The sequence below is a fragment of the Dipodomys merriami genome, unplaced genomic scaffold, assembly GCF_024711535.1.
Source record: "Dipodomys merriami isolate MVZ:Mamm:240054 unplaced genomic scaffold, mDipMer1.0.p SCAF_35, whole genome shotgun sequence".
In the NCBI taxonomy this organism is placed as follows: Eukaryota; Metazoa; Chordata; class Mammalia; order Rodentia; family Heteromyidae; genus Dipodomys; species Dipodomys merriami.
The window spans coordinates 15256662-15280375 of record NW_027205048.1 but is presented as its reverse complement, the minus strand read 5'-3'; the positions used below and the strand labels follow the sequence as shown (position 1 = coordinate 15280375).

Here is a 23714-nt window from a genome sequence, read left to right as displayed (position 1 = left end):
AAAGCAGGGATTGCAAACTCAAATTCCTTTAAAGGCCAGACCGGTTTTACAAACAAGTAACTGAGGCCAGGCCTAGGCTAGGAGATAACCTTTGCCCCTTGGGTGCCGTAGGAACATCCAGGGGGGCAGACAGAAGGGCCTGGAAGAATTTCCAGCCTCTCTTTAGTTTTAGCCCATTGTTACCGCCTGAAAGGAAAAGTCCAGGAGAGACACGTTTCTGATATTTTTCCTTTCTAAGAAATTGTATGCCCAGATCTGTCCGAGAGTTCCCCAGACTCAGATAATAGCAACTGAATCAAACAGACACCAGCAGATGGTTCTCCTTCTGGGGCCCGAACAGTGATGGTTCTGGGTGACTGAGCCTCACAGTCACCAGCCTATGAAGGTGACTGAGGGTGGGGCACGCAGGGCCGTGAACACACAGCCCCTGGCCCACAGCTCCAGCATTGCCTGAGATCCTGTTAGAAACACAGGTGCTAGCTCAAGTAAGGCCTGCCTGGCCCAGCTGAACCAGGAAGTTAAGGAAGGTGCTACAGAGTGAGCTTTTTCAAATCTGAATTTTTTTTCTTATGTTTGTGAATGACTGGGAGCAGGGTAGGGGGGGCAGTTGTCAGTTGTGGGGCTTGAACTCTGGGCCAGGGCACTGTCCCTCAGCTCTTCAGCTGAAGGCAAACTTTTACCACTTGAGCCATATGGCCATTTCCGGTTTTCTGGTGCTTTATTAGAGAGGAAGAGTCTCACAGACTTTCCTGCCCGGGCTGGCTTTGAACCGTGATCCTCAGATCTCAGTCTCCTCAGTAGCTAGGATTACGGGTGTGAGCCACTGGTGCTCGGTGGGAATTTATTTTTTAAGAACGGAAGTTCATGACACAGAATTATATGAAACCAGTGGCTCTTACCTATAATCCTAGCTACTTCTCAAGCTGAAATCTGAGAATCATGATTCAAAGCTGCCTGCAGATAAGTCTGAGAGATACTTCTCTCCAAATGACTAGCAAAAAGCTGGAGTAGAGAGATATGGCTCAACTAGTAGAGTGCCAGCCACGAGCAAAAAGGCCAGCAAAAGCATGAGTCCCTGATTTCATGTGCATGTGCGCACGCACACATATAATTATATAGTTCACATTTTCTTGCCCACAAAGAATGCTTTATTAGAACTTTATTGTCTATGTAATGGAATAATTAAATGACTTTCCTGCAGGTCATGGCCCGTTGTGGCTGCAGTTTCCTAAACAAGGGAAATAGATGTTTTAAGATGAAACAAAGCTGCTCTTTGCTCTTGCAGTTTTTCTGTGGCAGAGGTGGAAGAAGTGTTCCATGATGGTAAACTTGCAGTCTAGGCAGCTCCAGAAATCAATTGGGAGTCCAGCTACCTTCCTCCAGTCTGGCAGGCGGGGGGGGGGGGGGGGGTTGCTTTTCCTAAAGCTATCTGGATTATGGCAAGTGATCTGCAGTAGGTAAGGCCTACATCATGAAAGCCCCCCTACCCAGAGGTGCTAGTGTGCTGACTCACAGCCTCCACAGGAGGCCAGGCCCTCATGTGTGCAGGATGCAGGGCGCATGGTGCTAGGGCTGCAGGGGTCCTCATGACCCCGTCAGGGCAGGGCCAAAGGGAAGCTGCATTGAAGCCTGCCTTAGCCTCCCGATGTTTAGAAGCCAGCAGGCAGCTACTCGGAGGCTCACAGAGACTTCATGACAGCTGCTGACAGAGGAGCTAGGTCCTTCACTTGTTCTCATCCTTAAGATGGAATGAGGACAACAGCAGCCCCCATGTCCCCAGTCCTGCTCTTTCTACTCCAGTCTTCCAATCCAGGACAATGCCACTCTACCAGCCCTGGCCTTCACCCCAGCTCTTCTTCCCATTCCTTCTCTCCTCTGATTTTGAGGCTCCACCACCCCAAGAAACAGCACGCTAGGGAGCGAAGAGAAAGCTGCTAGTCCCAGGTCAGTTTTCGTCTGAACGCTGTGAAATGTGAACTCTCCTTGAAAGGTCTTCGTGAGGCTTTGAGCGTGAGTTTTCACGGTGCAGTGAGAATGAGTTTTTACACAAAGTTAGCAATTAGTGTAATTCTGTGTGTAACAGAAGAAAATGTTTGCACTTGGCTTTGGTTGATCCACAACAACTTGGCAGTGTTGCTGTGATCGATAGCAGGACTGCTCTTTCCAGGGCTTAGAATATTCTGCTAATGTTTATTTGAAAGAGATTATAGTGATGCTTTATAAATGGCTCTTGGTCAACATTGAGCCAGGCACTCTTAAGAAGACAGCTTGCATGCAAACACGCTAGCAACTTAAGCTATTAACTGCCTCTGACAGACAGTTCTGAAATGGTGCTGCAGGAAAAAAAAGTTCCACGAATGTATCCAGACATCAAATTAGCTAGATAAAGGAACCACACTTTCTGGGCAATAAACACTGCTGACCATGTATTGGAAAGACAGGCGAGTCACCCCGGAAAGCAATGGCTCGTACTATTTCATGTTTTAATATCCAGACTATCAGTAGACACAGAGCAAGAATTGCCTTTAAAGCATTTCACAACGTCTATTTTGTGTTGCATCCACCCAGGTTTTCTTAGAACTTTCTGTCCACTTCTATAACACTGATCACATGCATATCACATAAAATCATTTTTGTGTAGAGATGAAGGGAGGGAAGCTAACTTATTCTCATCAAATCCCAGAACTATCTCAGTGCCTGGCTCATAAATAGACTGTCAATTAATAAACATATAACGTTCCTTTGTGAAAACTTCAAGAAATAAATTTATTATGCCCACTTAGATCTAAACACAAAAAAGCTTAGAAAACAAGTGTATCCTGGGTAATAGAAATAAATCACAAAGGAAATGGCATCATGTCACTGTTGTTTTGTCAAGTCAAAGCTTCGCTTGTGATGGGATTCCTGCCACAAGAATGCACTGTCAGGGGCTGGGGGTTTAGCCCAGCGGAAGGGCGCCCGCCCAGTGCGCGCAAGGCCCTGGGTTCGGTCCTCAGTCCTGGAAAAGAAAAAAGAAAAAAAAAAGAATGCACTGTCAGTCTGTCTTGACGGATGGCTTTCAAACAGACTTTGCACCATTCCAATCTCATAGCCTCACAGCTGTCTTTGTACTTATGTATGGTTTTGACTGTGGCTGTAACAAATTACCATGACTCTGGTATCTTAAAACACAACAATACCCATTCAGTTCATTGTCTTGGGGGGGGGGGATACTGAAACTTGAACTCGAGGCTTTAGCACTGTCCCTTAGCTTTTTCAGTGAAGGTTGGAGCTCTACCACTTGAACCACAGTTCCTTTCCAACGTTTTGCTGGTTAATTAGAAGTAAGACTCTTATGGACCTTCCTGTCTGGGCTGACTTTGAATTCTGATCCTTAGATCTCAGCTTCCTCCTATATAGCTAAGATTATAGGTATGAGCCACTGGTACCCAGCAATCCCTCAGTTCTTAAGGTCTGAAGGCCAGTGGGCACCAGGCTGAGAGATGGGCTCTCTGCCTCAACCACACCAGCTTCGAGAAGGCAGGGCCTCTTTTGGGTAGATTCACCGGGGGAAGATCCATTTCTGCTCCCTAAACCTGTGGTGGGATCCGGTTCTTGCAGGCTGTAGGACCTGTTTTCTTACTGGCTATGCAGGCAGGCTGTTCCTGGGCTCAGAAGTTCCTCCCTTCACCTTTAGTGAGCCAAGTGTGTCAGGTCCTTCTCCTGTCTCTGCTACCAGTGATGAAGTGGACCCTTGTTACTACTTTGGACATATTCAAATACTCAGGGAAAGAATCTTCATTCAGAGACCTTAGCCTTCATCCTACCTTCAGACCCCTTTTAACCAGGTCAGATCCCACAGTAACGAGGTGTGGGGGCAGCAGGTGGGTGCTTGAGGGCTCCTAATTGTGATGTGAACAGGAAAAGTACTGTTAGTCCCATATCCCTCACGAAAGCCCCACCAGCATTAAAGGTCTGGCCTGCAGGCCACGCCCATGACAGCCATCTGTGAGCAGAGTTTCTACGCTCCTGGGGGGTGCAGGGGGGAGAAACAAGACCATAATTAAGAAAAATAAAAGCTAGAATAAACCACCGGAAAAACGGAGGTGGTGCTGTGGCTCAAGTGGTAGAGAACTACCTTGAGCTGAAGAGCTAAGGGACAGCACCTAGGCCCAGAATTCAAGTCTCAGGAGGGACAAAAAAGAAAAGAAAGAAAGAAAAATTATTGAATGACCACAGAGGATACAACATGCTAGGTAGAGGCAGGACTGGGCGGGGGACAGTGCACAAGGGCGAGCAAGCCCCCCTGGATGGCCCGGGGTCCTCTAGGACAGCAGTGTCCATCCAGGAGGATATTGGGGCAGAGACAGGTGGACAACAGGTGCAGAAGCCTCAAAGCTCGGCCAATTCAGCAGGTTGGGAGCTTGGTGAGTCCCCACAAGCGAGCTGTGAGGAGCAGCCCGGCCCTCCTGCCCTCCCAGAGAGCCACGTGTTTTAGTCTAAATATTAAGAGTCACCAGCCAAGGGTTTTAAGAAAGAGGATGAGTGAGCTGGGAAATTCCTGTGGGAAAGTAATAGTGGAATTTCCCCAGGCTCCCCTTTGTAATGCATGGAAAGAGGGCCCTAGAATGGAAACTGAACTTTTGATGGGTGGAGATGGAGAAATACTCCTCAGATTTCCAGGTCGTCTTCACAATGTCATGTTGTCACCCATCTCCCACCACGTCCGAGAGGGGACAGATGAGGGAGGTTTCCTTCACATCTGGGCCCCGTGAGCACTGGTGAGCCGGGTCCACACAGCACTCCCTCACAGAGGAGGAAGGTGGGCTACTTCAGGGAATTCACAAGCCTTCAGATCTTCTGGCCATCGCTACGAAAATCTAAATGAAAATGTCACTATTCGCACTTGCACTAGTAGCTGCAGGTGGACCACGGGAGTCAGTGAGTACATCTTTTCCTGGTGTGAAGGAGAGAGAAACTGAAAAACTGTGTTATTGCATGCTGTGCCACAGAAAACAGTGAGCAGATCCCATGCTACAAATAAGCCAGCTTTGTCTTACACACACACACACACACACACACACACACACACACACACACACACACACACACACACAAATGAGAACTTCACCATCATCTTTTTTGTCAGCACCTTTGGGCATGCTAGACAAGTGCTCTACCACTGAGCCCCAGCTCTTTAGGTATCCTTCAGAAACATCTTTTAGCCAGGCATGGTAGGGCACACCTATAATCCTACCTTCTTAGGACGTAGAGGTTGAGAACCACAGTCTGATACCAGCTCAGGCAAAAAGCCACCAGTTGAGGTGGTTCAAATGGTAGCAAAAGTATCAGGCCTTGAATTAAATCCCTAATACTAATCCTCTTCCCCGCCCCCCCCACCCCCGCGCCCAGCCCTCTCCCCTGCCAACAAAACAGCTTGTAGCTTAGGAGAATATTTACTCTACTATATGTTTTGACAAATTGCTTGATAATATCAATTTTCCACCAGAAAAAAAAGATCTCTAATTCATGGATTTAAAAAACCATCACTTATGTAGCAACTCACTGGGCCCTCCTGTGATGGTACCACTGAGCTGTAATTCCTCATCACGCCTTTGCTCAGTGAGTCAGCTTCGTCCTCTAAAGCCTGTGATGGGAAGATCTTGCTGGCTGTGGAACTCATGCACTAATATTAAAGTGGTAATCAAGATACCTCTAAATATTCATGGCAATAAACGTTTCCCTCGGGTCCCATGAGTGCCAGGCCTGCAGTCTGAAGCATTTATTTAGTGCTGGAGAGGGACCTAGTTATTTCAGAGTTCTCTTGAATGCAATATTTTAATATCGTTGTTCTGCCTGAAACATTAGATCCCTCTGAGCTCCCAGCATCGACGGGGAAGATGAATGAGTTTGGTTCAGTCACTCATTCATTCGCTTGTTGGGCCGCAGTCTTGGCAAGGGTGACCTAGAGGCTGGGGTGCGAGTGGACGTGGCCATTGAGGTCCATTCTCTCCTGCCTGCCGACCCACTGCTGTATGGTCAAGGTCATGGAGGTGACAGACAGCAAAGAGGGGATCCCGGTGCCCATTCCAGAAGCATGCCAGCAGCTGTGCAACGCTGAGCTTGCAGACTCCAGAAACTGGACAGGTTACAGGTGAAATGATTCCAGCTCAAGGTTGAGTGAGTCCTTAGTTATGCAAATTAAAGATGAGAGGCACCACCTTCGATATAGAGGAGAGCAAGAAGCAGCACTGGCTGACCAATACATCGCCTTGCACGCATCTGTTTACATAGTGCATGATGTCCTGGCTCATTGCACTGATAAAGACCACCTAGCGAGCACAGGCCGCAGAAGGCCTGGGAAGGGGCAGACAACCCTAACTGCCCCATTCTTTGCAGACTTGCTGCCAGAGGAAGCCTGCTGGAAACATTCTCGGAGGAAGTCGTGTGCCTCTGGGGACCCAGGGTGGATCGTCCAATCGGTGTGACCCAACAACAAGACTTCTGTCTCCCAGTTCATACACACCAACAAGGGGACCCAAGTCTGGTTCTAGATAGAATCATGAGTAGAATACAGGTAGAAAAAAATAGCCAGAGCTATTTCATGAAAATGCCTTCTGCAAAAGAAAAATATATTGATACACTTGTTCTCCAAAAGTACAAGAGTCTTTCTAATACCTTCGGAGGGAGTCAGAAGTTGTTGAGCGAACTGGGCCCCTGGGTCCCAGGATTCTCTCTGTGTAACTTTCTCCTGCTCAGCATCTCATAGCAGATAGCTGTGTTCTCTCCAGGGTGGCCATGTCCCAGGCCCTGCCCAGGTCTCTGTCTGGCCATCTTTTGGTTAGCGCCTGCTAGCTGCTCCAACTAACTCAGCCTCCTGATACCCTCGCTAGTATGCCCGCATCCTCTTCTGGGCTTTATCCCTTCCTGCTGCACGGTCTCTATCCCCGGTTCCTCCCTGCCTATGTTATCTGCCCTGCTGCACAAGACAGGTATGAGTGAATGAGTGAGACACAAGCCTGAGAAAAGGAAAAGCTCTGTTCTCCCAAAGAGGACCAGCAAAATGCAAACAAACAGAAACTCATGTCCAGGCACTGGTGGCTCACACCTATGATCCTAGCTACTCAGGAGGCTGAGATCTGAGGATCATGGTTTGAAGCCAGCCCTGGCAGGAAAGGCCTTGAGATTCTTATCTTCAATTAACCACCAGAAATCCAGAAGTGAATTGTGGCTCAATGTAGTAGAGCACAAGCCTTGAGCAAAAAGCTCAGGGACAATGCCCAGGCTCTGAGTTCAAGCCCCATGACTGACAGAGAAGGAAGGGAGGAAAGAAAGGAGGGAAAAAAGGAAGGAGAGAACGAAAGAAGGATGTAAAGAGAGAGAGAGAGAAATGTGCCTAGACATATTATAGTGACACTGACAAACACAAAAAGAAAAGGAAAATCATGACAGCAGTCAGATAAGAGTTGGGTCCTGCTGAGATGCCCGAGGACAGCTTCTCCAAGACAGCAGAGTGATGGCTGGTGCCGTGCGGGAGAGGACCTGCCCAACCAATAGTCAGTTGTGATGGAGCTGCAGTAATTAATCCAGGGCTCATGGGACCTGGACAGAGGGTGAGGCTTGTCTCTCAGAAGCAGGACTCCCCATGCTGGGACAGAGGGCAAGACAGACTTTGCAGTGTGTGGGCTAACCACATGGGTTTTATTTTCTGGTTTCAGGGCTTGGACTTAGTGCCTCATGCTCTTTCTTGGCTCTCTTGCTAGGCTGGCATTCTTCCACTTGAGCCACACCTCTAGCCTAGCTTTTTGCTGACTAATTGGAGCTGGTGTCTCACCGACATTTTTTCTTCCAGGGCTGGTTTTGAACCACAGTCTTCCAATCTCAGCCTCTTGAGTAGCTAAGATTACAGGCATGAGCCTTTTGTGTTCAACTTGGTTTAACTGTATTTTTAAAGTGAAGTCAAGCCTGGGTAGGATAAAGGAGTTAAATATGAGCTTGGCTGTAATTGATTGTGAGGTCCCAATTTTCAAACTCCAGTACTGCCAAAAGTTAAAAAAGCAAGCATCCTGTCCATGTAATTGTAACCCCTCTGTACAGTATGTTCACAAAAAAATAATAATATAAAAAAAAAGCAAGCAAGCAAAAAAAATTAAAAAGGAAAGCAAAGAATAAAACATTTAGAAGACAACATCAGCTGTTTTTTTGACCTTGGAGTAGGGAAGGGTTTCTCAAATGAGGCACAAAAATGTGTAAACCACAAAGGACTTTATTAAAACAAAACATGACATAGTGAAGGGAGTAGAGAGACAAGCCACAATGAGGAGAAAATGTCTTTGTGACACATATAACTGGCAAAGGAATGGAATCACAAATACAGATAGGAAGGAAGGAAGGAAGAAGGAAGGAAGGAAGGGAGGGAGGAAGGAAGGAAGGAAGGAAGGAAGGAAGGAAGGAAGGAAGGAAGGAAGGAAGGAAAGAAGGAAGGAAGGAAGAAAGGGAGGGAGGGAGGGAGGGAGGGAGGGAGGGAAAGAGAGAAAGAAAAGAGAGAAAGAGAGAGAGAAAGAAAGAAAGAAAGAATTGCTACGAGCAAGACCAAAAGAGAAGAGGGAGGACAGGCCCCCCAAATGCCTGCTCAGGAGTTTCACAGACGAAGAAAATCAAGTGTCCTGTGAACAGGAGACGCTCTGCCTATTCTAATGGGGGAGGGGTTAATAGAAAGCGATGATCACTAAATCCTCAATTAGGTACAATTTTATACTCAGCAGATCTGTTTGCCTGCCTGAACATGTCAGACAGATAGGCGTCAGCACGTGGAGGCGAAGGAACACCTGTCTGCTCACAGAGGGCTTGTTGTCATCTCTTGGTACTTTGGGAAACAGCTGGAAGAGTGCTAGCCAAGCATCCAGGCACTGCCCCACCCCGCTTCATCCCAGGTGGAAATCCACATCTGGAGGTGCACATGAGAACCAGTGGAGCCGTGGGCGGGGAGGGGCAATGGGGAAAACCCACGAGCATCTGTCTAGCGTAGAACACTATCAAGTGTTCATCTGATAGAATATGCAAACAGTGAAAAGAAATGGCTAGCAGCCACATGCAGCCACAGGTGCGAATGCACAAATATATGAGAGTGGATAAGCCAACTCAGCCATAGAAAAGAGAACCAAGGACCAAAAGGAACAAGAGAGGACACTCAAAACTGGATAAAACTGAAGAGTATATTGTTTAAAATTCCATATGCATATACATATATATAAATGAACACACACATATGCACATACAGACAGACAGACACATTCACACACATATATGCATGCATTCATGTGTAGATGCATTCATACATACAGGCAGGTATGCATACATACATCCATTCATACATAGACACAGTCATACATACTGGGAATAAATTAAGAAAGGAAGATGGACTGGGGGGGGGGCTCATGCCTATAATCCTAGCTACTTCAGAGGCTGAGATTTGGAGGATGGGTTTTCAAAGCCAGCACACCCACAGGGATATGCTGATGAGACCCCATCTCATCCAATAAAAAGTGGGTGAGGCAGTATGTGCCTGTCATGCTAGCTATGTGTGAAGTGAAACAAGAAGAGCTCAACCCAGGCTGATCTAGACAAAAAAGCGAGACCCTTTTTTGAAAAATAACTAAAGCATAAAGGACTGGAGACATGGTTCACAAGATAGAGCAAGCTCAAGATTCTAAGTTCAAACTCCAGTTAAAAAAAGAAAGAAACTGCCTGGTGCCGGTGGCTCATGCCTGTAATCCTAGCTACTCAGGAGGCTGAGATCTGAGGATCATGGTTCAAAGCCAGCCCAGGCAGGAAAGTCTGTGAGACTCTTATCTCCAATAAACCACTAGAAAACTGGAAGTGGGGCTGTGACTCAAGTGATAGAGCATTCGCCTTGAGCTGAAGAGCTGAGGGATAGCACCCAAGCCCAGAGTTCAATCCCCATGACCAACAAAATCGAAAGAAAGAAAGAAAGAAAGAAAGAAAGAAAGAAAGAAAGAAAGAAAGAAAGAAAGAAAGAAAGAAAGAAAGAAAGAAAGAGAGAGAGAGAGAAAGAGAAAACCTATAAGGGAAATCAAGATCATGATTCATAAGAAAGGCAGGGTCTGAGTTAGCTCTGTGAGGAGCCAGGCATGGAAGAGTCAATCCAACACAAGGAGTGTTATGGTCTGACCCTGCCAATCCATACATTGAGACCTAACCCCCACTGGGTTAGGGTGGGACTGTGTTTGGAGACAGGGACCTGTAGAGAGGTAGTTAGCTGAGCTGAGCTGATTTGTCAGGCTGGTGTCCTCACAGAGAAAGATTAGGACGTGCAAATGACTGCGGAGACATACAGCAAGAAGGTCATCTTTGGAAAGCAGACCTCAAAATCTTGATCTTAAGACTTGTAATCTCCAGAAGATTGAGGAAGTCTGTTGCTGTTGAATGAGTCACCTGGACTGTGTCCTTTTCTTCTAACAGCCCAACGAACCGACACAGGAGATTCTAAGGTTCTGATGATAATTTTACAGATTCGGCCAGTGACAAGTAGCCTGGTGATTATCTTATTATAGTTTCCTTTTAAAAAATCATACTGATGCATTTTATATATCCTTTTAGATGTACTTCCCCTAATTTAAGAGATGAAATTATGATTACTGCCTAAATATTTCTGGCCTATTGATTAGCATTTAATGGATTCATTCAGCAATTGCAGTTCTTTAAGCATTCAACAAAGGACCAAGTTCCATTAGGGTAATCAATATATCATTTTTTGAGAAAAAGTGGTGCTGTGTTCCATTAAGGCTGGTTCATCATTATCTCCCGTGGATTACAATCAAAAGAAAAGGGAATAAAAATACATTTAAAAATGAAAATGGCTACTGGAAGTAGTAATGGGTTTGAATTAAAATAGTTGTCTATTCTCCCTGTCCAATAGATTTCTCCTGTACAGCTCTACCTCCACTAAAATATACACATAGATATCCTCTTCCCCCTTAACCCAAGACAGAAGTTGTATTCTTTTGAAAGATGTTGATGTTGAACTGTTATAAAGTTCTTAAAGGGGCTTTCTGGAGAGCTGGTACCAATGTTAATATTTAAATTACATTAATTATTTTGGGCAAAGAGGTACGACAGATTTGTTTCATTGTTTATTGGTGATGTGAAATACCAAACACAGAGCATTGTGCATACTAAGCATACACTCTACCACAGCCCTAGCTTTTTGTTTTTCTCACAAATAGACTTGTCAGGATTTTTCCTTATGATGGTAATAGGTGTGTATCAGTATCTTAGGCAAACATAATTGGTAACAAAAGGAACTAAGATCTATGTTGAAACATATGTAAAACAACCAGGGTACATGCAAAGATCCAGGTGCATGTGGTATAGTTATACATGCAAAGATAACATACATGTGGTGTCTGGGTGCATCTTGATAGGATATGAAGACATTTCTCTTTTATTATTTTATTGTAAACATGATTAATCTTCTTGTCTTTCTAAGATAGAACTAATGAGTACATAGTGAGAACCCTGCAGAGAACAATGTACAAATATTTGCCTTTAAATCGTCTAAGATTCAGAAATAGAAGCAAATATAAGCAGAAGTCCTTGAACAGAACTAAAAGCACACCCTGTATTACAAAGAAATGATGCATTTGATGTTACATCAGATTGATCAGAAATGCTCATTTTTAAAATTCAGCTAACACTCAGAAATTCATGCAGTTCTTACAAAAACAAGACATTGTCAAACTATGTGGATTAAGAACTGTGTTAGTTTAGTCTTTTACTAGAATGACTTCATAAGAAACAAAACCTGCTTAAACCCAGAACATTCACAGGAGCTCTCTATGTGTATAGAAATTCACCAGTTAATCCTTAAGCTTTAGTTAAATATTATTTTAAAATATTTAATTTTAAAATAATTTTAAAATATTTAAAATAATATCTATCCATTAAAATTGAGACATCATCCTTTTAAGACACACAGTAAAAGTCTTGGGTTTGCATTTGATGTTACCCTCAAAGGCACCAGTGTTGATAATATCTGTTACTTGGTCAGCAGTTGGAAAATGAAGTTTGGGACTTTATCCTTCCTCCCCCTTACATTTCCCTCTCCCCTCCTTTTCTCCTTCCCCTCTCCCTTTCTCCTCTTCTCCATCCCATTTCCCTTCCCTCCCACTCCCTTCCCTCCCACCTCCCCAGCCTGTCCCTCATCAGCAACCCATAGTGCTTTGCTTACATACCCTTGTGCATATGCACGTGTTGCTGCTCCTTGCATCAAGAGCATTTGGAGATCTAAGTTTTCAATTTTATTTTGTTTTAACTAGTTTAATTTTAAATAGCTCTGCATGGCTAACCCCTACCAGATTAGACATAAAAAGGCTACTGGATGTCAGAGCATTGTCCTAAAAAAATAACAACAACAACAAAAAAAAAGTGGGTTTTTTTGGGGGGGAGGGGGTCCAGTCATGGGGCCTGAACTCGGCCTGGGCGCTGTCCCTCAGCTCTTCAGCTCAAGGCTAGCACTCTACCACTTGAGCCACAACACCACTTCCAGCTTTTTTCTTTTTGCTTATGTGGTGCTGAGGAATCGAACCCAGGGCCTCATGCATGCAAGGCAAGCACTCTACCACTGAGCCACCTTCCCAGCCCCAAAAAACAAACAAAAAAAAACCGTTTTTGAGCCTTTAGTGTAATGTGTCCTTCCTTAAATGCTTTGTTATTTCCTCAAAGCTCATGTGACTTCAGCTATTGTGGGTTTGAAAAAGAATTGCTTCATTTTAACTAATTATTTTAATGTTCAGTATTTTGCATTTCTGATCTGTTTTGTCTGGAATTATAACACGTGGCTAGTTCATTCACAATACAGCTCAAACAGTATATTGTGAAAGCATCTTGTGCTCTGGAGTAATAACAGCATATTTCAAACAATGCAATCTTAGAAAATCGCGTATAAGTATCTTGTCCCGTTTGCTCTTACCCAACATAAACGCAAAGGCAGACAAAGCCATGATAGCCGCAGCCCCCTCCGATTGAATGTGGGGCCACCATGATGTCTCCACTGGACAGTGGCGAAGGCCTGTGAAGCAGATCCAGGAGCCTGCGAGGCTGTGGTGCTGGGTCCATGGAGTGGCCCGAAGTCTCCTCGAAGCACCGGGATCTGAACCCCAGGAACTAATGCTCAGATGCTCTTCCACCAGAGCCATGCCCCCACTTCCTGCTTGTGCTTCTCTCAGGCTGCTGAGTAGGATGGGGCTGGAGCAAAGACTAGGAACTCCAAGGATGGTAAGGGACTTCTCATGCAATCCATAGGACAGGTGATGGAGTAGGAGGTCCCAGGAGTGACCTCATGGTTCAGGCATGGGCAATGCCTTTTAGTAGGGTCAGAGACAGAGGAAAGCGTGGATGGAGTGTACTGAGACCAAGGTGACTGGAGGATGTATGGTTAAAGGCAAAGAGCCTAAAGTTTACAGGGTCAGATGTCTCCTTTCTAGCTCCTGCCCTGGACTGCTAGACTTAGAGTCTCAGAATGGTCCCGAGAAGAAATGTATTTTTCTCTCACTCTGTGGACGCTGTCTGCAATATTGGCAAGCCAAAGCCAAATGTTTTTCAGCTGGCTCTTCTGGTTTATCTTTCAGGATCATCCAGAATCATTGAGCATTCGACTACAACTGGAAAGCAGAGAACTGATAATACACCTGGAAAGAAATGAGTAAGTCAAGTTCATTCTTGTTTTTGTTGTACCATAGGAGCAAGGTGCAGTATATGTCAACATGCAGAGAAACAGAACTGAATGCTTAGATTTGTAATCCAGATTCACATCGGATGCTGAAATTAAATCTGGAGAAATAAAGTCTTGTGTCACTCTAAAACAAAACTAAACTAAAAAGAACTTGAAAACCCAGTAGCGTTTTTGATAGTTTCCAAGTTTCTTTTTCTCAAGAAGAGAATTTAAAGCATTTTCTGTTTATTCATAATTAGTTGACTTTTGGCAATTCCTGACATAATCAGAGAGGGTAGCTTCAAATACATAGAAACTCTTTTCTCTTGGGAAACATTGAGTTTCTTTTGTCTTTCAAAGTTTGCCTCCAGTGATACAAACTTCATTTTTACCTTTGTATTTAGAAGTTTAATCCCTTTCTGAAAGAATATATAAATTTATAGAAAATGAGGTTACATTTTTTTTCTCAAATGTGTGGATATTATTGCGTAGTAGAAATGGTATCCGCCTCAAGGTACAAATGAAAACATCTTCCACGAGTGCCATTCTTTATACTGGCTCTCCCAACGGTACCACTGTTCTCAGGATCCTTCATCACCAGCTGTTTAGTACTAGAGGTAACAAAGACTCCCACAAAGGAGTGGTGTTAGAGTGAATCAGTCAATACAGGTGCTGGTGGCTCATATCTGTAATTCTGGCTTCTCGGGAGATGAGGTCAGGAGGATCATAATTTGAGGCCATCCTAGGCAGAAAGTTTATGAGACCTGCCCCATTGCAACAGAAAAAAAATGCTAGGCATGGTGGCATATTGCTGTGTGATAAGTGAAAATAGGATCACCATCCATGCTAGCTTGGCCAAAACCTTATCAATAATAGTAATAATAATCAGAGCAAAAGGGGGTGGAGGCATGGATCACATGGTAGAGTAGTTGCCTGCCAAACACAAAATCCTGAGTTCAAACCCCATTTTCATACAGAAAAGAATAAAGATGTAGTTTTCCTCTTTAAGTAGTATGGCTCTCTTCGTCACACACTGGTGAAAAGCTGAATTTTGCTGAATTGACAGCATAGCAGGAAAGTCTTCTCGGAAAGTGGCCTCCCAGGCATATGGTCACAAAACCAGAGTCTCCATAGAAAGAAGTGGGATCACTTCTTGGCATCAAGGTGTGATTTGAGGCTACAAAGCAAGTCAAACCGAAGAGGCAGTTGACAGCCATTGCTGACATTCCGGATGGAATGTCACAGTGTATTTTAAATCAATGTGTGTAATATTCCGTGGCCTTCTGCTGGTGATCTGCAACCTGCCTCTTCATATTTCTTCTTATAGCCATACCCTTTCCCATAAAATGGATCAAAAGCTTTGTAAACAGCAAATAAGCGATGTGCTTTAGCTTTGACAGGATAATATTTGCATAGAGATTTGGCCACATGTGTTGAATAATTTGAAATCCAAACAGAAAATGGTGTATTGCTTTTGACATGCCTCTCTTAGGAAAGCACGTATTTTTATGGTCTTTCTCTACTTCTTTCATATAAGAATATTATGGGACATTGGTGTTTTTGTACATTGCTGTTGGTTTTGAAAGTAGCTCAGTGGAGGGACTAGGTAGGTGTTCTCTGAAAGAACAAAAGGAGGACTTCCAGCCATGCTACTTGTCTGTTGTTAGGATTGGGTCACAAGTTTTAGTCTGGCAAGTACTTCCACTGTTTGGCTTTTAGGTGAAGTGCTGCCCAGAGCTGGGAAGGCAGGTCCTAAGCTCCACAGATAGTGTTATGACCAGAGAGCAGACATAGACTTAATAAAATCCTTATTTCTTTTTTACTGTAATGTGAATACATGCCCCAGCCAAAAATTAAATACTACAGGGGAGAGAGGAGCAAAAAAAAAAAATAAAGTGTTATCCTGGCTAGTATCGCTGATTGTTTTGTGGTAAACCAGGCTGTAGTTGTTGGTCTTTTGAGTGGATGTTGCAGTCAGGCCCTGAGCAGTCTCCTCTCCTAGTCCCTCACCTCCACGTTGAGTGGGCTTGTCTTTCTGTAGGCACATGACTACTTGGAGCCCCGCTGGCTCTCCTGAGAGCATACAGCAGCTTCAATATCTGTCACGGTCCCCCTGCAGGTGAGTTACCTTCTACTGCTGCAGAGTCTAATGCATGCTGTGGACTGAACAATGACTAATTTTTTGGGGGGGTGTGGTCGTGGGGCCTGAACTCTGGGCCTGGGCGCTGTCCCTCAGCTCTTCAGCTCAAGGCTAACGCTCTACCACTTGAGCCACAGAACCACTTCCGGCTTTTTTCTTTTTGCTTATGTGGTGCTGAGGAATAGAACCCAGGGCCTCAGGCATGCAAGGCAAGCGCTCTACCACTGAGCCAACTTCCCAGCTGGACAATGACTAATTTTTTAAAAATAGCATTTTAACAGGTTCCCTTCCAATCCTGGGCCTTTTCTAAGATAATCTGAAAACTAGAAAAGTTGAAAACATATAACTATCTCTTCTCCATTTATTTCAACCTTCTCAACCTCTCTGTCAGCCTAAATTGTAAAAATAGATGCAGAGTATTGAATGTGTTCCTAAGATGTTCTGTTGCTTTATTTGACATATGCAGTTTGTACTAATTTTTTATTCCTTGCTGGGGATCACACCCAGAGCCTTGTGTGTGCTATGAAAACACTCTACCCTTCAGCTACATCCCATCTCTCCTTGTACCAAGTTTTAAGTCTCTATTCTGTTAATAGTAAGGTTTTCAAAATGAGAGTGTGCCAGTATTACTATTTAAAAAATGAAAATTTCCAAATACTTTGGTATAAGATGTTTCATTTTCATAAGTATTTGTATGAAGAGCTTTCAATCCAGCACGCCAGTATGTGAGTACAAAGCATCTAGGTCAATGTCACCCTTTTATCATTCTCTCCTATTCATCCTAAACCCATTCATCCCCTCAATTTACCTAGCATAACAACTTTTTAAAAATGATTTAATGCTGGGTGTTGGTGCTCACACCTGTAATATTAGCTACTCAGGCAGCAGAACTCTGAGGATCATGGTTCAAAGCCAGCCTGGACAGGGAAATCTATGAGACTCGTAACTCCAATAAACTACTCAAAAAAGCTGGAAGTGGCTTAAGTGGTAGAGTGCTCACCTTGAGCAAATGAAGCTCAGGGACAGTACCCAGGCCCAGAGTTCAAGCCCCAGGAGTGGCAAAAAAAATCATGTCTATTATGAATAGTGATATCTTGGAGATAATGAAATTTCTATAATTATATAAGTACAGTAAAATGTTTATCTACTATCAGAATAATAATATACTAATAGGAAGATGTTGGTTTAAAAACTATGGCTCTGCTGTAAGACAGAATGCTATGCAGTAATTGAAAATGACATTGTAAAACAAAACGGGTACAATCAACCTGAACATCGTATTAGAAAATAATTTACATGGTGCTCAGTTTTTATTTTACAATTAGACACATGATACATGTCTCTGCTATATGTTTGTTGTCCTAATGTTTGACAACAAAAATGGATTACTTTTCAAATTAAGAAGAAATCTTTTTATTTTGAAGGGGAAAAAATTATGGTGAAAACTTGATAATGATTGAAAAGAGAAGTCAAAGTAGTCACTATTTATAAAAGAGAAAAATACACTGGCAGGCCTTCAGAAAGCCTCCAATCACTTACAAAGACAAGAAAGTGAGTTCTTGAATACCCAGAAATCTGTTTTAATTGAAAATCTGCTTAGAAATTAAAACCCAAACAAAAGTGTCCCCGTCCCTAAAAATCACATCTGTAATCTAGAACTAATACGGAAAGAGAGTCTCCTGACCATTCCTTCTCAGAACCTGTAAACCAGTTCTTCAAGGAGCAGAGCTGAATTTTCATTCAATCTCTATTTCAGATCATCTATTTTATTTATCTTCTAGCACGCATAATTTGTGCAGAGATCTGCTGTTCACTTAAAACCTGTGTTTGTGGAGCCATAATTGAATGTTTAAAGAAGCAAAAGCTCCCCCAGAGAAGCATCTTTCACAGCCCTGCCTTCTGCCTGTGGGGCTGCAGAGATGAGCTTTATAACTTCCATACGTCCCCTGGATCCCCGTGGACACCCCAGTCATTCTTCAGACAGGTGCTCTGTGAGGCAACATCTTTGATCAAAATGCTTTATGGGACAGGCTGGCCAGCTGAGACATTCGTTTTCCCAGTTTAGGATAATTAAAAGTGAGGGCAGTAGATCACAGTGCCCATATCCCTCAACCCAGTGAGCATTGTGCGTGTAAGCCCCATTCCCAGCACTGATCGAAGGCGGTTGCCAGGGGAAACACACAGCCCACTGAGTTTCTATTTGGGGTATCTCTGGCCTCGAATAGCTTCGGCAGTGACTCTCTGTCTGGAACAATTCCAGACATTACTTAAGGGACAGCGTCAATTACTATTCACTTTAAATCAACAGCAACACATTTAAAATTGCCAAACATTAGGCATAAATATCTGAGAAGGTGTTGGTTTTAGATCATCTCTCAGTCTGTGCAGAATGGAGAAACACAGCTGGGCACATTGTGCCGGGTAGCTTAGGAGCTGGATAAATGACTGTCCCGAGGATGATATTAATCTGTTGTTCGTAGTGACCTGGTAGTCAGCTGGCTGGAGATTGCTGCTGGTGGCCTTGGGGCTGTGTTCAGGCCTTGTCCTGGCATGTGGCTTTGTCAACCATCACTATGAGGATATAAAGAGCTGCCCTGATCTCCTCTCCTGGCCATGCAAACGATGGATTAGAGACATTCGGGCACTTTCCACCAATGAGCCAAAACTAACAAGATGAGATTTAATAGGCATACATGGAAAGTCTTACGCTGTGCTTAAAAACAATTTTTTTAAAAAAGTGTTGTGAATTCAGAAGACAAGGAGCTAGTATGTGTTTGTGAATGGGACCCACAAACTGGACAGGGGCCCTAGAGGCCACATGGCTGCTAAGAAAGTGACTGGCACCGGAGTGTGGCACTTGGTGATGACCCTGGCCAGGCCACAATTAAACCCAGTAACTTGTGCAGCACCATTGTTGGACATGCCCTCCCTCTCCCACCAAACAGGACTGTCCTTCAAGCTAAGGCAGGGTCCACCCAGCCACTTCCCTCAGCGAGCCCCCATCCTGGGACCAGTGTCAGAAATGGGACATTCTGGAGTGAGTAGAACAGGAGTCACTGGGAAGCTGGCCGAGTGTCTCGCGGGTGTGGATGACTTCCAGGAGAGGAACTGTGAGACTCAGCAGTGCTTTACCAGCACCATCCCTGGGGTTCCTGCTCTGCCGAATGGAATTCAGTTCTATGAAGAACATGTGCATTAAGACTAGACATCATGTTACGTTTGATGTTCACAGTTTACCCAGCATTAGTCACAGGTGACTATTTAAAATTAATGTAAAAAAAAATGAAAGCTGCTGGGCGCTGGTGGCTCATGACTGTAATCCTAGCTACTCAGGAGGCTGAGATCTGAGGATTGCGGTTTAAAGCCAGCCCAGGCAGGAACGTCTGTGAGACTCTTGTCTCCAATGAACCACCAGAAAACTAGAAATGGCACTGGGGCTCAAGTGGTAGAGCACTGACCTTGATTTGAAGAGCTCAGGGACGGTGCCTAGACCCAGAGTTCAATTCGCACAACTAACAGAAAGAAGGAAGGAAGGAAGGAAGGAAGGAAGGAAAGAAGGAAGGAAGGAAAGAAGGAAAGAAGGAAGGAAGGAGGGAGGGAGGGAGAGAGAGAAGGGGGAAGGAGGGAGGGAGGGAGGGAAGGAGGAAAGGAAGCAAGCAAGTAAGCAAGCAAGCTTCATTCCCTTGGTCATTCTACCTTAGTCTATGTGCTTGGGAGGCCCACAGACGGAAATCCCATCATAGAACATCTGCTGGACAGTGGTGGGATTGGCAAGGAAATGTCCTCACATCACATCCTCCTAGTTTGGGGTTCCCATTAGCCAATGCGCACTGCTCAAGGAAATGAACTTTCTACAGGAAATGGCCTTCTTCCCTCAACATTCAGCCTACACTGTGTGTTGTCAGAACTCCATGGGATACTGAGCCCTCCTCTGTGTGTTTGAGAGTCAGGATGCCCCAGGGCTCCCTTCTGCACTGGGATGAGTGGGTGGAGCACAGGTGGGCTGCAGCGCCTCCTTTGATTAAGCAGGCCACAGGAAGATGGCAGGCAAGGTGGGGAGGGAGGTCACGTCTAATCAAAGCTCTTTGTCCATAGATGGATCTCTAGCAGTAGCAATGGCCACAGACCATGGCCTAATAGCACTGTTTGCTGCCCAGGCTGGACTCTCAGACTGCACAGCACTGCCATCTTCATTCTGTCCACAGGCTCATATCTGTCCATCAGTACAGCCTCTGCACCCAGCAGGAGCTGAACACATCCTGTCCAGTGGCAGCACACTGTCCTACAGTCCACCACTCCACAGCCCCATGCTTCAGTTTATAGCCTCTCTAGACAGAAGGGTCATCTGGCTGAGGCTGACCACACAAGGTCATGCACACACACCAGGCTTAAGGTGACATGCAGGGTCACCTCAGGTTACACATGCATAGGGGACTCGAGGTTCCACGGATGTGCTGAACCTGTGAAACTCTACCCTCGGAGGCATGGGCCCAAGCCCTCCGAGGCTACAGTGGGAAAAGCCCGACATGCTTCATTCATGCTAGGGCCCGAGAAAGTTCTCTGAGTGTGATGGTGGGCCACGCAATTGACTAAAGCTACATGGACTCGCGTTCACATTAGACCAAGCGCCTTCAGATTCCGGCTGTAGCATTTCAGGTCTTTTTAATTGTGACCAACTTTGTTTCCTGAATATGTAGAGAACCATCTGGAACATCTCCTCACCTTTCACTGTCTGGAACTGTGGACATGGAGAAAGGTCAGAGCACCACTTTTTGAGGGTTGTGTGTAACTTGAAGGTACCTGAATGGGTTAAGATGAACCTTTTCAAAGCAGTGTCCTCTTGTTCCAGGCTGAGATTGTGTCTCTTGGTGGACTCCACTTTGGGAAGAATCTGGGAGGGGCGCTGACTAGGAATGTGAATCTCCATACCTGCCTTCCTTCTTCACAGACCTACACCTGTCAGACCATGGGTTTATGGTTTTCTGGTCAAAGTCCCAGTGGGTCTGGATCTCTCTGCACACTCCCGGCAGCGCGCAAGAAGGCCACGCTTCCCCTTGCCAGTATCTCTGGCTGTGGAAGCGCGCCATTGTTGCCTGGTTGTCACCGCGCTGTCCCCACCCCTCAGAGTGGCCAGGTTATGCCCAGGGGCTGCTTGGGCTGATGTGCGTGTGTGCACAGTCTCTTCTTGACTATTTCTAGTTATTGTGTTCTCAGTGGAAAGACCGTGTGACACCTCTGTTTGTATGTCACACTGAGATTCTTCATCACTTATGGCAGCGAAACAAGCCCTCAGAAAACTTGAACAATTTAAGTTTATAAACAGATTAGACTAGATACTTGCAGTACACCGACACGGGAACCTAAAAGTCTAGGTTATTTTCTTCAGAAATGTTTACTTCAACCTCATTATCCCTGTGAAACTGAACCCTGGGCTATCATTGGCCAGGCTTTATAATGTGCTTGGACAGACTTCAACTTGGCAACAGAGAGTTCTGTTTCCTGGATTTCTCCTCATTTCTTTCCTATTTATCCTGAGCATTCATACTTAATTAGTAGTGATAAGGAGCTATAACAATGAAAATCACCAAAAGCTCACTTGTTATGCACAAATTATACAAGTCTTCTTTTGTTTCTCATAATAAATAAGGTCTTCATTATAAAGTTAACCATTTATGACTTAAACAGATATCCATATACCAGCATTCATAGCAACATTATTTATAATGGCCCCAACATGGAAACAATCCAGATGTCCATCAACAGATGAGTACATTTTTTAATGTGACTATGCATTCAGTGAAATATTATTTGACTTTAAAAAAGAATGAGGATCTAGCACATGGTGCATCACGGGAGATGTTAAAGACATTATGCTGAGTGCTGAAAGACACGCGTGGTGTGATTCCACTTACAGATGGCACCTAGGAGAGACAAATTCACAGAGACGGAAAGTAGAATGGGGGCTTCCAGGGATGTGGCGAGGGAGAAGAGTGAGTTATCATTTCATTAGAATTTCTATTTGGGAGGAGGAAGTAAAAGTTCTGGAAGCAAACAAGATGATGGGTGTACAATACTGTGGCGTGTCTGGGAACTGAGAACAAATGAATTAAACTGTATGTTTTATGTTCTATCTATCTTAAGGCATATTTTTATTATGGGGGGGGAAGAAAGGTCTAGTCCTTGTCCTCATGCACATATGTAATGTAGAGTGGATGGCAGACAGTGTATTCAGTATGTTCCTTTTCAGCTCTAGGAAAAATCAAGCATTCTGTTCAGTGAAGCCACTCTTCCAGCCAATGAGTAAGGGTATACCTGTGACGTGGCTTACTCATCTGGTATCTTCTAGAGCTGCTTCTAGATCTCTGCTGTCAAAGAGGTCTGGCAGTGCTGGCTTCGGGTTCTGGGACATCAGGTCCTCCATTCTACATGGAGAGCATAATGCCTTCCGATTGCTGGAGAGCTAAAGGACGTGGGCCTCCGAGGGCTTGGCACCGTGGTTCTTCTTTTACCATCCTCATTTCTTGGACTCTTCTCACTCTTGAGTCTCATCCAAGCCTCCCTTTCAGATCCTCATGACTTCCACCATTCCCAGGCCCTGGCCTGGTTCCCTATCTCCTCCTCCTCCCTGTCCTGTTAATCCAGGTCAATCCAGTGTCTCACCTGCCCTTTCCAAACTTACTGCTCTTGTCAGCTGAAAGTGGAAACCCCCACTCTCTGTGCTATGTGAGCATCGTCGTGAGAGAGCTGCTGGTTAGCTGTGGGCTGTGTGTTGATGGGCCAGGAGGGGCAGGGGCTCTTGTTTGGCTAGCCAGGGGACCGGTTAGGCAGAGTGGATGTGAAATTAACTCCCCCAACTGTGGGCGCCTACACATCCCATCATTGTATCCAGAAATGCTTACATGTCCCTCATGAAGCATAGTTTTTATTGTACCTCAAATTAACAGCAATTCCTTCATATTGTGAAAAATCCAGCCAGCATTAGTATTTCCCTGATATTCTTGTATCTCTGTCTCTCTAGCTCTGTCTTTTTCTCTGTCAGTTACATTGCTTAAATCAGGAGATAAATATTTGCTTATTTGCATTGTTTTCACTCTCAGACATAATAATGGATTCTCTTTTCTTTTTTTTTCTCTTGTGCCTAGCCTGAGGCTTGAACTCAAAGCCTGAGTGCTGTTCCTGAGCTTTTCTGCTCAAGGCTCACATTCTACCTCTTGAGGCACAGTTCTATTTTTGACTTTTTTTGAATTTAATTGGAGGTAAGACTCTCACAGACTTTCCTGCCCAGTCTGGCTTTGAACCAAGGTCCTTAGCTCTCAGTCTTCTGAATAGCCAGGGTTAGGTGTGAGCCATAGGTGCCCAGCTCTGTCTCCTTCTTTTAATTCTTGGAAGTGAAATGTTAGAGTCTGCGCCAATGAGACCAAATTGTTTGCAAATGAAGCCAGATTATTCATAGAGTTGCATTTCCCGCAGTTGGGCTAGCTGATTTCTTCTCCTGGAGCTGCTGATCCCATTCTGCTCTTCTCTGTGATTTCTGCTACTTGGTAATCAGAGCTACTACCCCCTGAAGCCTAAAGGCCTCATTTGGGGGTGGACTCCATTGCCAATAGTGTCTTGTCCTTCTGCACAGGGTCAGTAGTTCTGTGATCTCTGATTACTCCTCTGTGAGGCTTCCGTTAGAAAGCTCTACCTGAGCCTTTACCTACCAGGTTTAACACCCATTTGTGATCAACCTTAGATCTGTGTCTTTTGAGTCCTTGGAAAGGGTGATGTCCTGTCATTCTCTCATTTATTAGCTGGTATTCATCTACAGAGGACTTTGCCTGATGTAGGATTGGCCAGCATGAAGCATGAGATAGCAAGCAA

At 44.7% G+C, this 23714-nt stretch overlaps 1 protein-coding gene across 1 annotated transcript in view; it reads left to right on the top strand.

Annotated features, from left to right (window-relative positions):
* Positions 1 to 23714, top strand: part of LOC138803857 (disintegrin and metalloproteinase domain-containing protein 12-like) — a 274347-nt gene that overhangs the window by 64352 nt on the left and 186281 nt on the right. The window contains exon 3 of the mRNA XM_069987927.1: positions 13629 to 13702. Within this exon, the coding sequence (XP_069844028.1) occupies positions 13629 to 13702 (74 nt within the window). The remainder of the gene's footprint in view (positions 1 to 13628; positions 13703 to 23714) is intronic.